Below are 14,418 nucleotides of genomic sequence, written 5' to 3' on the forward strand. Positions count from 1 at the left end.
AATGTTTTTCACTTCATCGCCAAAGAATGTTATGAACAATCTTCGGTTTCAGAATAATGTGAAAAATCTTCCTGACATATTAATTAAGCTTTACCAGATTATTCAGTATTTCAAACAAAAGAAGATGTGGGTTACATGTATGCCATTTTACACATGCAAATGAGCATTTGTTAGGTTGTGTCTTTAACTGAAAGACGAATTAAAGGTATGCTGTATTGGCCCCAAATATGCTAGATATTCAAATATGGTCACCTTTGGTCCAAATTCTTCAACTGGTTTTATAACAACATGGTGAAATTTTCCCCACTGGGACATTCTGTCCCTCTTGGGTGTACCTTAAAAATCTCTGAGAACACTTTGGAGAGTAAAGACCTTCAGGAAAGTACTTTTTGAAAACTTCTAGCAATTATAGCGTGCTATAATTTGGGGCCTATACAGACTACGTAAGTAAGTACTAGTAAGACCTAAGGGGTCACTGCAAACTCAGCTGCGACGTCCGCGATGGACAGGGATTCGTTGTGTTCAGTCAAGCATAGCTTATTATAACCTGACCCACCTCTCCCACCTCTTCGGAATGATTCCAAAGTATGCAAAGCCATTGACAGTGACAGACTGAAGTCCTGTAAAGGACAACAATAGATCTATCGCATCGTAAACTATCAGCACAGCACTTCTTTGATTTTTGTTAATGTTAACCTCGTGATCTTTTACGGCACTGTACTGTACAACAATAGTATTGCGATGAGCAATGCAATCACTGCAACAGCTTGAACGATCGCAAACTTAAGTGCAATAAAAACAAGGTGTGATAATTCCCGCGTGGTGTTTTTTTTTCTTTTTTCACAGTTACCTGTGAAATAATATCAGACAGCAATACAGGATGTTATCATCAAAACAGATGCAAATTTGTACGTTTGCAACTTTTGTAGACATGTAATCTATTATTTGCACTGTCATCTAGGACACTAAGATGTTTTTTTACAGGGATACACTCACGCAACCCCCCTTTCACGGAGTAGCAACCAACTCTGTGAAAATGTACAAGCCCCTCTCAGTTAGTAAGTAGTATTATTTGTGGGGGGCTTTGCACTAAACCGTGACAAGATTCTAACCATCAGAAACATCAAATTCTTTTAATATAACTTTCCATCAAGAATCAGTTAAATGCAACACATTCTTGGAATCCGATTCAGCAATATTTTGGCGTATCTCTCGATTATTTATCTTTTCATGGGGAAAACATTTTAAACACGTAGGCTTTCTCACGTAGGCTTTCAGGTAGGCTTTCATCGTAGAGGCTAGGCTAGTACTATATATACAAAATTTACTTCGCTCCTCGCTTACCTGTCTCCTCACAACCTTAGCACCTCATTCTACCGTGCCTATAAAGTCCTGGTAAATAAATAACACTGTGCGCCCTCTATGACCGGACCCCCCTTCCGGTCCCTCCTCCTTTTTTTTCATTCTACCATTCCAAGTGCCTGTACACGCATATTTTTCTTGTGGATAGTTTCCTTGGAAAATTGTCTTGGTTTTCTTCAACGATCGCCGGAAGTTTTTTAGCTTCGGATCTTTAGAAGTTTGACAGTCCTTTCCTGACCGATAAGTATCCTTTTTGTCAAAAAGGGAGGGTTTTGTGGACTGTCTTCGTAGTGCGTTTCCTCCTCGGGTTGGTTTGCGGCGGGGTTAGCAGTTCCGCGAAACTGCCTAGGTTCCCGCCCTATTCCTCCCCACGCTAAAGCGTGTTGTTGTTATTGTGTTTTCTTAGCTTGTTTACTAGCTTTCTTCCCCCCAATTAGTCTCTCTCGTCCCCCTTTTGGGGATTCATATTGCTCACTTATATTCACTCTTTTTCGTATGTATTTCTCGCTCTCTCATTTTCGTTTCAGCTTGCATTTTCATGTTAGGCCACCACGTAGCGTTACCTTGTTTACCGTTGCTAGGTTATGCTACGCTCCACCTAAGCCTAATTCCCTCCCTAGTTCTCCCTTCTTACGTTAAGCTTCTATTGTTGTTCATTTATCACTAAGAAGTAATCTTCCTTAATCCGGTTATTCAGCATGTCACGCAATCCATTGAAGTGCATCAACTGCTCTATGTTTCGCCCAGGCAGAGCCTGGGACGAACACGACCTTTGTCCAAAATGCAGATCCTGCACTCGACGAGACCCCTGCCTGGTGTGTATTAAGTTTACACCAGCTCAGTGGCACCAGCTCAGTGGGACCGGAAGGGGGGTCCGGTCATAGAGGGCGCACAGTGTTATTTATTTACCAGGACTTTATAGGCACGGTAGAATGAGGTGCTAAGGTTGTGAGGAGACAGGTAAGCTCGTCACTCGTAAATATCCAAACCAGTAAGTTTTGGAATAACCATGGTAGGCTAGGCCTAAGTATTCTCACAAATATTTGTAAGTAGTTTGTTTACTTGTTCTTTTGTTTCAGTAGAACAGATATTTAAAAGCAATTATTCAATAAATAACATCATTCAATATTAGCAAAAGCTTTGTTGCAAGCTCTTTCAGGTAGTTCAACTGACACTGTATGTTAGCTTCCAATCTTTTATCATACAGTTTGACTCCTTAGTTCCCAGGATAGATGAGGAGTTCAAATTCATTTTGGGATATCTCGTGAAAGGCAACCATTAGAGACATATGCTCATATGTGAATGGGGAATGGTGGGAATTGACTTACCTAGCAAATTGCATTTCAGTGGCTCCTCACTTTTGACACAGATGTTTATAACTCTATTTGTAACCCTACCAAGGAGCAAGTAGCCAAAATTTGTGATAGAAATTAAGACTCAAAGTAAGAGTATAGGCCCACTACCAACATGACACTAATGGAATCAAGAGGAACACCTAGCTTGTACGAGTTTTGGCAGGAAACTATCCTTCATAGCTACCTTACTAAACTCCATGATGTTAAACATAGGAAACTATATTCTTCACCAAAATCCATTCCCTTAAAAGCCATGTACCATTCCTGTCATCCACTATTCTTTTTTTGTCAGTATTAATGTAAACCAATGCCAAGATTAGCGGAAACTAAAGATGGCTACAATTTTATCTTTTTTTTTCTTGTGGCTACTACAACAATGTAGTATATACTATTGTACTACACGTGTTAGAACTTACAGTGTATATGGACAACAGCTCAGACCACAGTTAGTAAGCAGTGCTGTATACATTGACATGCAGACCTTGACTTCTTCAGATAAACTGCCCCCCCCCCCTCCCGCCATCAAGGATTGTTTTGAGGGGTGCAGTGGAGAAGGGTAAGTTTGAACGTGACTCTTAAAATAATCATAATAAAATAATACTGTTAGCAAACTGCTTATCCACTAGAGAGCTTGTGTAAGAGAATGTGTAAAAGTGAGTTGGCCTGACGTTTCGATCCTAGCAGGATTTTCTTCAGAGGCTAAATGACAAGTAACAGTAGGTTAAAAAACAAGCACCGACCGAATACAGACAGGTTAATGAGCATGCTCATTAACTTGTCTGTATTCTGTGCGTGTTTTTGTACCTTCTGTTACTGTTACTTGTCATTAAGCCTCTTAAAATAGTCATGTTAGACACTTGACAGCTCTTGGGCCTGCAGGCCACGTTACTTCCACCATTCGATATCTTTTTTTTGCATATTAAAGTCATGTGCGAAAGTTGTCATTTTACTATAAACAAGGCATAGTGTATTGTATGCGCAAAGAAACATCTTGCAAAGTAGTCTAGAAATGTTTGCACCGTGCAGTAGTGCCACTATAGTTGCAGGGGTTGTTCATGATGCTACAATGATAGATTGTGTTATCAAACATTCGGTATACGTTGGTTTATTCACTGAGTTTTGTGTCATGTTTGGGGTTATCGGCTATTGGGATGGGTTGAGACATAATATCACAGAAATTAGTATGATGATATGTGGGTTGAACAAGTGTATGCTTCTCCGTCATAGAGCCTAGCCAGTTTTGCGTGCAGATATTTTGTACAGATCTGACATCTTACAGCACAGGGAAAAAAATCTGTACCGCGTGAATGAAACTATGAGCTGCACAGCCATACACTGTACTGTTAAATACATACAGTTAATGCTTTGAAGATAAGTAACATTTCCTTTGCTTTGGAAGACCTTTCACAAAGTATACAACCACATTTGAACCTGGCCGACGAAGACTATTCACAGCCTACGCTTCATTCAGGTGAGATTCCTATTGTTAGTGTGCACAATGGCATGAGCTGACAGTTGATCATCTATTTCCGGAAGTTTTTTGGAGGTGACTGCGTGATGTCATAGGAATATTCTCAATCAGTGTCCTCACTCAGTGTAGTTTTGCAGTGACCCCTAAGTTACCCACAGTGGTGGAAGTTTCAGGCCACTATTGGAAAAAGCCTCCAGCTGAAAATTATCGACATCAGGACTTTTAATTTCAGTTAATTGTGTGTATCCTATTAGACGAAAGTCTCGGACATCAAATTTAATGATCTACAGTGAATTGACTCAAGTTTGAAAGTGGAGTTACCTGGAAGAGCTCTGTTAGTTCTACCTAATGTTGAACGTGGTTCCATTGAATGGAATAGATAATAATAATAAATACAATGCTTGATATAGCGCTTTTCCAAATATGATCATAGCGCTTAACAACAAAAGAAAACAAAAACACAATGTCAGAAACATGGCAGAAAATGAATAGACAGTACAAATACAAAGATCAAATGACCCTAGAAGATGAGTTTTGAGATTACTTTTGTAGTAGAAACAGTGGGAGATGAATATGTAGGATCTGTTAGAGGAATGCATGTTGAATGCATGAAAGTGAATGAGCCTTAAAATTCCGATTTAATCCCACGCCGGAGATGAACTGCATGTATGCAGCACTTTGGGGGAAACTCATTGAGACTGTCAAGTGTTTGATACCATGTTCCATATATACAGTAGTAATATTTATTAGTTTCAAGGTTGCTCAGTACTCATAAATTTCTGATCTGACTTAACAATATTAGTTAACATGCAGCCACACTGCTCCAGTTCACTGTGAAGTTTTCATTAATTTGCATCAGGCCGCCGAGACAGCAAGAAGGGTCTCATATGGTCGATGTACATAGTGGATTCTTGCCTTTTTCCCTACAATAGGAAACTCTACTAGGAAACTGTATAGATGAGAAGATCACAAAGTGGGTCATAAATTTAGAGTCCTTTTTTTTCAAGTTAAGCTTGAAGGACTGTCAAGTTGAAACTGAAAACTAATGTCTCTTATTAATTGTAATTGTAATGTAATTTACCTCTCTTACCAGTCTCTATTCTACATATAGCACTCAAATCAACCTAGCTTATTGGTAACATTTTAATACTGTGTCCTCTCCCCCCCCCCCCCCCACTGACCCACTTCTTGCCAAATCTATCAATCTCAATACGTACATCTTCTTTAATTCCATTCATTAACCATCATTTGTGAATTAACTCTAACACTTACCGTCATCAAGAAACCCCTTTTTTTTACTGGACGTTGACATGGCAGCAGCAAATCATCAAATCTTGTTAATCGATCCGCAGCAGATGTCTGACAAACATTAACCAGTTGTAGACAAATTGCTTCAAATTCAATTCATGTTGATGTAGGAGAACTTCTACATTAATATTCATGAATTTTGACTGCTTAAAGTGGTTGCTATATCAAGAACGCTTTTTTCCATTCTGTTTTTCTTTGTGATAAACGTTTTGACTGACATAGTTTTTTATTCCTTACTGAAGGCAAAAGGAATCTATGTGTGCGTCTTTGTGTGTGTGTGTATGTGCAAGACTGGAAAAGGTCCAGAGTCCACCCAAAAAAACCTTCCAAATTCAAAAAGGATACTTATCAGGCTGTGCACGATATTTTAGACCAAAGATCTGCCTCTTCAGTGAGCACCAAAAGAGGTCCTGATTACAACAGTTTCGTAAGATTTGAGCCAAGAAAAACACTTTCGGGTGGTAGAATGAGAAGTGAGGTCATTGACTGGGGCAGGGGGGTGGGGTCCGGTCATAGAGGAGCAGTTTTAAAAGGTTACCAGTGCACTCTAGACGCTGTAGAACGAGAGTGCTGAGGTTGTAAGGAGACAGGTAAGCTTGTCACTGGTAAATATCCAAACCAGGTAGGTTTTGGAATAACGATATTTGAAGTCCAGCATCAATGACCGAGCAAACGTCACCTCTCTAATCTCGCTGCCTTTTTTCTGCTACGATTTGGATTTATTCAGCACTGATTATGGGGTTTTGTTTTCTCTGAATTGGCAGAGTAGGTCGTATCAGAGAAATTTAAGTTCTTCCTGTGTTTTTTCCTGAAGTTTGTGGAACTGAAACTGGGATGTGTTTCATGTTGAGAACGGTGGATTCCTTCCTTTGTGTACAAGGCAATTTGAATTCAGGTACAGTCACAATTTCTCCTGAAATACTCCTACCTACTGTACCTCTTCTAAGAAAGAGTGAAACTTGATGTGTTGGAGCGGGGGAATTCTAAGGTTTTGATATTTGCTTCCCTTTGAGCAGAGAGTTGACTTTGTGTTCTGCCTTTGCTTTCCAAGACGGAAAAAAAAAAAGGAAGGTTAAACAAGAAGACAAAAGGAAAAACGGGGGTAGAAGAATAGAGTTACATACTTGGAATTGAGATCTTCCAGATAATCAGGATGAAGGAGAAATAAAAAGGAGATTGTGATACAGTAACTTAACACTCTTCAGAAAGTTTCAAATATTTATGTCCAATCCCCCCTTAGTTTGTCTGATGGAACGATTAGGAAATATCAACAAATTTGAAATGGAAATGGGACGTGGTGTTTAAGGAGATCATCCAGACCATTGTACAGCTTAATAAGTCAGAAAGTCACAGAGGTCTGCGTCAGATCATTTAGTAGTGGGATGGAATTATTTGGGAAATATCAACAAATTTTTGGAAACATTGCTTTATTTACAATAGAGACAAACTTTGATATATATACCCATTTGCAGCCTTATAATGGATTGTGTACTGTTAAAGGCCAGTTGTAACAGGTAGTGCTAGTGAGCAAACCTCCGTGTTAAATCAATTAAATTCCTTATCTTGAATGAGGGGAGGGGGGGGGGGAAATTGGTTGTTTTAACAGTTGTTATTAGTGGGTAACATCAACCTTACATGCAGTATGTGCTAAAATAAGAGATGGAAATACCCCAAGTTGGGTTTATCGGAACAGATCGGTGACCACAGGAAGTGATCATAGGTGCTGCCGGTACAGACCTAAGACATGACTGATACCTTTGTTGATATAGTGGTAGGTATTATGGAGATATTAACAAGACATATAGTCATTAAACTGTAACTTACCAAATCACAATTCAGATGGGCCTGTTGGCTATCAACAGCAGGACCTTCAGAAGTCCAAAAATTAAAAGGGTCCGGAACGAAATATGTATACAATATAGATAGAAATATAACAGTATAAGTGATAGAAAGAAATAATGAAGGTTGCGATTACCCAATAAAGAATACAGGTCAGTGGGGTACCTGTAAGTTACGAGGGAAAGGCGTATTTGCAGTAGGATATAAGCACAGACGAGAGGATGCTATATTAACCTCTTTATCTCGTCGAGCGACATGGAAAAGTGGACATGGATTACTTTTCTTCTCGAAATCCTGAAACAATAGGCAGGGTCGTCCATGACTCACAGGGGTACACTGGAAGAATAACGACCAAGCGAGGGCGCACCAACAAACAAGCGAAAACTATCGTGATAGTGTTGCGTCGATACAAACCTTCGTACCTGTCCACAAACCAGAGTAGGAAGACAACATTTTCTAGTCTGTGATTTTAACAGACTTGGCGGTGTGTGGGAAATCCAAGGACACATTTTTGCAGTCCTTTATTAAGGAAGGGGATACATATGTTAATCTGTTTGAAGTTGTACATATTTTAATCTGTAACGTTTTTTGTTGAACATTGTCAAGTTTGGCAAGTGTTAATAAAATAAAGTTTTAACTATCTAGACTTGAACAATTCATGTTGTTTTTTTTATTCATGAATGTGTCTCTAATTCTCTACTAGGATTGAGGTGCAATTCCTGATATAAATAAAATATCATTTATGTGGTGGTTACTGTGGAATATTTTCCTACTGGTTTACTAGCATTGTGTTTATATTATTTAATAGTTCACCGTATCAATTTTTACTACACTAATTCTTGAAGACCCCTGTGTGTGATTCAGGGTGATCAAGGCTGTATATGGAAATAAGTTTGTTCCGTAAAGCATAGCAAAACGTTATGCAGACTGGACAGATTCAACATGCAAGATACAAAATGTTATGCAGATTTTGTACAGATGAACCCTAGTACATTAATAACAAGACATAAGCTTCATTTCTGAACCCTTCAAAATAGTGACACAAAATTTGAACGCTAAGTCTTCCCTGGATATGGCTGACTTATCATATAGACCTCTGTATGCGGAAAAGCCTATTGCAGAAAATTAGAAGAAGTAATTTACTTCGCTTACCTCTTACCTGTCTCCCACTTAACATCTGCACTTTCCCATCTACCTAACTACACACTGGAAACGTAGGAAGAAACCAGGTAGCGAGGGCGCAGTGCTAAAACGTTCCAATGTGTAGTTAGGTAGATGAGAAAGTGCAGATGTGGAGTGGGGGACAGGTAAGTATCGTGGCTCGTAAATCCCCAAACCAGTAAGTTTTGGGGAATTCTCCATATTTTTTTTTTATGTTGTGTTTAAATACGGATCTACTCTAACATGTTAACTGTTGTGTTTTACCGTCAAGAGTTTACATATTCTTCAAATTTTCTTTCCTTACAGCACTGTCTGCGTATCAGAAGTTTTTCACATTACAACCTGACAATTGGAAGGTGAGTATCAACTCCTTCGAGATGAGAATAGAAATAAGAGAGATTATGTCGTCCTTTTACTGATATATAACATGGCTTAAAAGTCAACTGTAGGAATGTTTCCCTATCAAGGCACACACAGACCTCTGCTTGTTACATCATTGAGGTTGGGTACTAATACATACTCTCAGTGAATGCTGGTTCAGACTGAAAAGAAGTGAGTAGATTGTTCTATAGAGGGTCACAAATATTTATCCGATTCCTCTGGCACCTGTCTCCTCGACGTTTTCCCACTCCGAGGATCTACTTACCTAGCGTACAGCAAGTGATATCCTTTTTTTGCTATTTTATACAGTGCAGGTCAGTTTTATAGTCTGGTGGCATTATTTGGGGGGGGGGGGGAATCATTAAGCTGCTACAACCAGTGTTTTGTTCATTTGTTTGGAAATAATCATTAGTCTACTTATTTGTAGGCTTATCATGGACAGTGGCCAATTGTTAATGAATTTTATAAAAAGCAAACCTTTTAAAAGTTGTATCATGAATTAAAAACCTGTCTTGAATGGCTGGGTCATTTTGAGTTCAGCATTCCTGTACTAAAAGGTGTGAAGCCTTGGAACATCTCATTGGGCATATTGTCTGGAGCTAAAACTTCACAAAACACAGTTTAAAATTATTGTTTGTTGGCGCGAATGAACAGCTCATTTGTTGTCTTGAAAAATGGCAACATGCATGTTTTACTCATAATTTGTCTGGCTATCTCACAATTGCTCCACTCTTACCTGTCCGAAGTCTATGTACGCACTTTCCTCCTCTACCTAACATACTGAATTGATAATATTTTAGCACCGTGCCCACCATGCAACCCCCCCCCCTCCCCTGATTTCTCCCACTTTCTCTTCCTTCCGAATCTGCCATTCAGAAGCAAACCTGCACAAATTTACTTCACTCACTCTCGTATCTGTCTCCAATATATATATAAGCACTCCAATCTACCTAGCCCTATAACAACTGGTAACATTCTTGCACACCCCACCCCCCCACCAATAACCCTCTAGGGGTAACTGCCCTTGTCCCCTCCAAGTTAACCATTCCAACAAGTGTAGCAAACAAACATGGTTTTTCCAAGGAATTCACATCCTGGAACATCAACTTGGTGTATTGATCTCAATGAAAAACTTTAGAAGAAATGGGTGTTGACCCTAAAGAAGGCCAGCGGGGGGCACAGTGCTAAAATGTTACCAACTTTTGTAGGTTAGGTAGATTTAGTGCATATGTAGAATGAAGACAGGTAAGTATCACAATATTGTACTTTTCAATGTTTCTTTGTCTCATTATTATTATAATAATTACGAATAATATTCGGTATTTTTAGATTGTTTTCAGTTGTCTTCATGTTGATCCTCTAAAGCAGCAATTTGCATCAACTTAATTTTGATACTATTTGAGGACAAAAGCCCATAGCAGAATAATCACAGATCTGGACTAGTCAAGTTTCTGTCCAAGTAAATGAAGAAATTGTCATTTTTTTATTTTTTTCACTTTTGCAGTATATGTTATAAATAGTGTCTGTGGATCAGAAATGTTAAGAATTGGAAATATTAATTACTCACTAATTATGAATCAGTTTGTGGCAAGGAGAGTGCCTCTGCTTCAACATTTGTCACCATATTTTGAGAAACATTATTGTAAAATTGACAGACATTTTGGCGACAGTATGCAGAGAGCTTTTTTGATGATATTAAAGGGATACAAATCACTTGGCAAGCAGTGTTTGAAAATGATTGAAAATTTGGTGATCGATCTCTAGAAAATGTCACTACTGGAGACATGCTTAAGTAAAAAATGTGTTCATGTTTGATGGGTGGGTGGGTGTAATAGGAAAGGGAGGGGTGACCACATTTTAGGAAGGATTCATTGAAAGTTATTCACGGATGACAAACAGGAAGTTGTCACAACATTACGCCAGTATGATTCATGTACTAAACCCTATACAATACAATACAATAATACACACCCTTATAATAAATACCCTAATACCCACATTGTAGGATGTGTAGACAGTCATCTGTTTTGGTAATTTGTAACTTTCAAAGGGCAAATATTATGTTGTCTTTTTTTTAATAGTTTTTTGTCAATATTACACTAATTGTTTAAAAAGGGATTTTCTTCATATAAGGATATTACGAATAATACTTGCAAAATGATTTGCAAATGATGTTTTGATTTTATGAATTGACTTTCAACATCTCTTACCTGTCTCCGATCTACTTCAGCACATTCCCCTTCTACTTAACCTTATTACTTCGATGGAGGAAGGGGGGGGGGGAGGAAACACTGTTGTATTTGATTGCACTAACCATTACCCATTAAATATTAACCTGAATAAGAAATCAACTGTGGGTTTTTTTAATTAGTGATCTCTAGAAAAGGTCACTACCTGAGACATGCTGAAGTAAAAAATGTGTTCATGTTTGATGGGTGGGTGTTAATAGGAAAGGGAGGTGGTACAATTTAGGGAGGTTTCACTGAAAGTTATTCATGGATGACAAACAGCAAGCTGTCACAAGATTACGCCAATGTGATATCATGTACTCCACACGATACCTACTGTACCTAGTATCAATGTGTGAGGCAATTTACTTCGCTCCTCTCTTACCTGTCTCTCACTCCACGTCTGCAATCCCCATCTGCCCAACTACACATTGGAACATTTTAGTATGTGCCCTCACTCCCTGGGCACCACCCACTTTACTCCCCCCTGCCGAATCTACCATTCAAAAAGAACGCTACGTAATTTCGTCAGCCAAATTTGCTTTAACGTATTTGATCGTTTTTTTTTATCGACTCATGCAAGTTATAAAATTATGGCCTGGAACAAAAGAAGAAGGTAGCACAAGATGTAGACTTGTCTGTGCTGATTCTTTCCTGGTCGGTGACATTGTGTAGGTTAAGAGGAAGCTGGGTTTTATGGAGGAGTAAGAGGTGAGGAGGGTATGACTTATGCATAAATTAAGTAGATGTTTTTACTCTTGTTCACAGTTTCTACCTTTACATACTGTACATTGTATGAAATCAAGCAGACGTATTTGACAAATTCTAGAACAAATTGTGAGCTCTGTTGTTCTCTTGAAACTTCCTCATTGAGTTACTTTTTTCTTTCAATGTAGGATGCAACATTTCTCTATGGCCTCGGGATGGTGTACTTTCACTTCAGCGCATACCAGTGGTAAGTAAGATTCTTGCATCAATGTTTTGAAAGTTAATAATAAGTTCCGTGGGTTTGGATGTAATGTCTCGTTTCAAACCGAGCCACGTGATTTCAACGGTACGTGGAGACTCTTCAATTTGGGAAGAGATTTGTGAGGTAGTTACTATTTTTATGTGTACCCCCAAATTTAGTGAGTTATTAATGTTGATTCAAGGATAGAATGCACTGATGTACTGTGTACAAAGGTGATATAAATGAACTTATTTCATCTTTAATCAGATGATGGCAAGTTTTGACACAGAGCTGCAGCTTTATTCATTGTGTTAGACTTTTCTGTGCATTCTCCTACAACGTTGTTATTATGTATTGAATTGACCTCAGTTGTGTTGTAATCGACTGGATTGTAACAGGAGGTATAGAAAACAATATCTATTGCTTCAGTCTACCAAAATCACCCCTTGTATATACTAAGTATGAAACTTCAATAGTTATGCCAAATTGTTGAATATTACCACACTGATCTCTCAGGAGAATTTTATGGGGGATCAGATCTGAAACTGATCTTCTGCTCAGGACCTGCTTGTGGGTGGGAGATGGGGCCGGGGGGCGGGGGGAGAAGATCAGATGCCAAGCTTGAGATCACAAAACTCAATGTGAATGCTCTAGGGCTTGACATGTCCTAAGATGACAACTGGCTGCTGCAAACTTATTGCTGAAATGATTTACTCGGCTATTTGTGTTCAACATATCTACTTCATAGTTTTGCAATAGTTTTGCAAATAGACATCTTTGATAATTCAATTGAGAATTTGAATCGAGCTTTGAAGCGTCACACCTTTAGAAGCATTCACAGCACTGACAGCTTCGATGTTGAATATTTATACATTAACTTCTCACCACTCTGTCAACCATCACAAATTGCCTGAGAGTGAGATACTGAGACAGTTATATCAAGATAGATTAGGAAATTTAAAAAAAACCAGGTGTTGAAATGACCGTTGTAAGAGACTAGTAGAAACAATGAGGAGGGTAGTACACTGCAAGTAGTCGATCACCTAGTCGAAGCTTGTCAGAGATCTCTAGACACAATAGAGAGAGAGAGTACAGAATGTGAGAGGAGACAGGTAAGTTCAGCCATGGTAATGTATAAAATAATGTAAATTATGTAAATATTGTGTTTGTTTCACATAACGGTTTTAAACAGTAAACTGGACCGTGTCAACTTTGATAAACAGTTGGTGGTGGAGAAGGAAGATTGATTCATTTGCTACAATTTGCTGATCTTGTTCAATGTTACCTCACCTCAGTTCCTTCAGAACCTTTCTTATGTGTCACTGCAACCATGGTACTCCCTCTAAACACTACCCCACCCCATCATCTACCATGGTACTTCCCTCTGAACACTACCCCACCCCATCATCTTCCCTGTAAAAAGGTAGTGCTCAGAGGTTGAATCAGCTGTATCCTTCCTGCTTCCCTTAGTGATATACTGCCCTCTGTCAAAACTGATTGTGAGTTTACATGTTTTTTTTTATATCAGGTTGTAGATAGGAACTTTCATAGTTTGTAGAGTCAATATTAAAGAATCTGAAAAGCTTTTTCTCGTTACAAATAGAAAGTACTTCTTTTTGGTTGAGATTTTAAAAGTAGTTAATAATAGTCTTCAAATAAAATTTACATTGGGTTCACTTGCAGTAATGTGATCCTTTCAATGAAGTTACATCTCGTAGTGGACTATGTATGTTACAGTTTAAATGTCAGAAACTGTGGCTGTCTCTCTTTCATCTCGGTTATCGTCATAGCGACCAAAGGCTGCTGTGGAGTTTGAGGCGAGCTGTAGGGAGGATACATTAAGTAGAATAGACATTTCTTAACTTTCGTTTTCCAGAGCAGAAAGTGACATGCTTTTCTCAGTGAGACTTCTGTCATTAGTTACTGTTGTGGTCTCTTTCCTGTTCTCGATGAAAGTTCACAGTTCGTGACATTTGTACGTTGACAGTACACTGTATGTATGTATATATGTATGTGTGTATGTATCTATGTATGTATATTAGATCCTCCTGCAAGCAGGAACTTATGAAAAATCATTGGGATGGAGTTCATTCAATTTCAAAATTGAGTCGTTAGTTCGTCTTCCATCACATTTATAAGACCATTTGGTTTTCTACAGTGGTCATCGTTTTCACCCGATAGTTTATAACGAAAACACCATTTAAGATGTTACTTTCTTGAAAATAATAGCAACTTGCAAATGTCCATTTTAGGAACCGACTTAAAACTGCCGATATTAGGTTAACTCATATGATTTGGCCGGCTAACATCTGTCTAAGAAAATCCTGTTTTGGATGATGCACTATTGAAACCGAATGTCAGGTT

General features: G+C 38.5%; 1 protein-coding gene across 1 annotated transcript in view; it reads left to right on the forward strand.

Moving 5' to 3' along the window:
* The window catches only part of LOC139975148 (histone demethylase UTY-like), a 90,643-nt gene that overhangs the window by 8,417 nt on the left and 67,808 nt on the right, over window positions 1-14,418 (forward strand). The window contains exons 4-5 of the mRNA XM_071982792.1: window positions 8,803-8,852; window positions 12,002-12,060. Of these exons, the coding sequence (XP_071838893.1) occupies window positions 8,803-8,852; window positions 12,002-12,060 (109 nt within the window). The remainder of the gene's footprint in view (window positions 1-8,802; window positions 8,853-12,001; window positions 12,061-14,418) is intronic.

This window comes from Apostichopus japonicus, chromosome 10 (genome assembly GCF_037975245.1).
Source record: "Apostichopus japonicus isolate 1M-3 chromosome 10, ASM3797524v1, whole genome shotgun sequence".
Classification (NCBI taxonomy): domain Eukaryota; kingdom Metazoa; phylum Echinodermata; class Holothuroidea; order Aspidochirotida; family Stichopodidae; genus Apostichopus; species Apostichopus japonicus.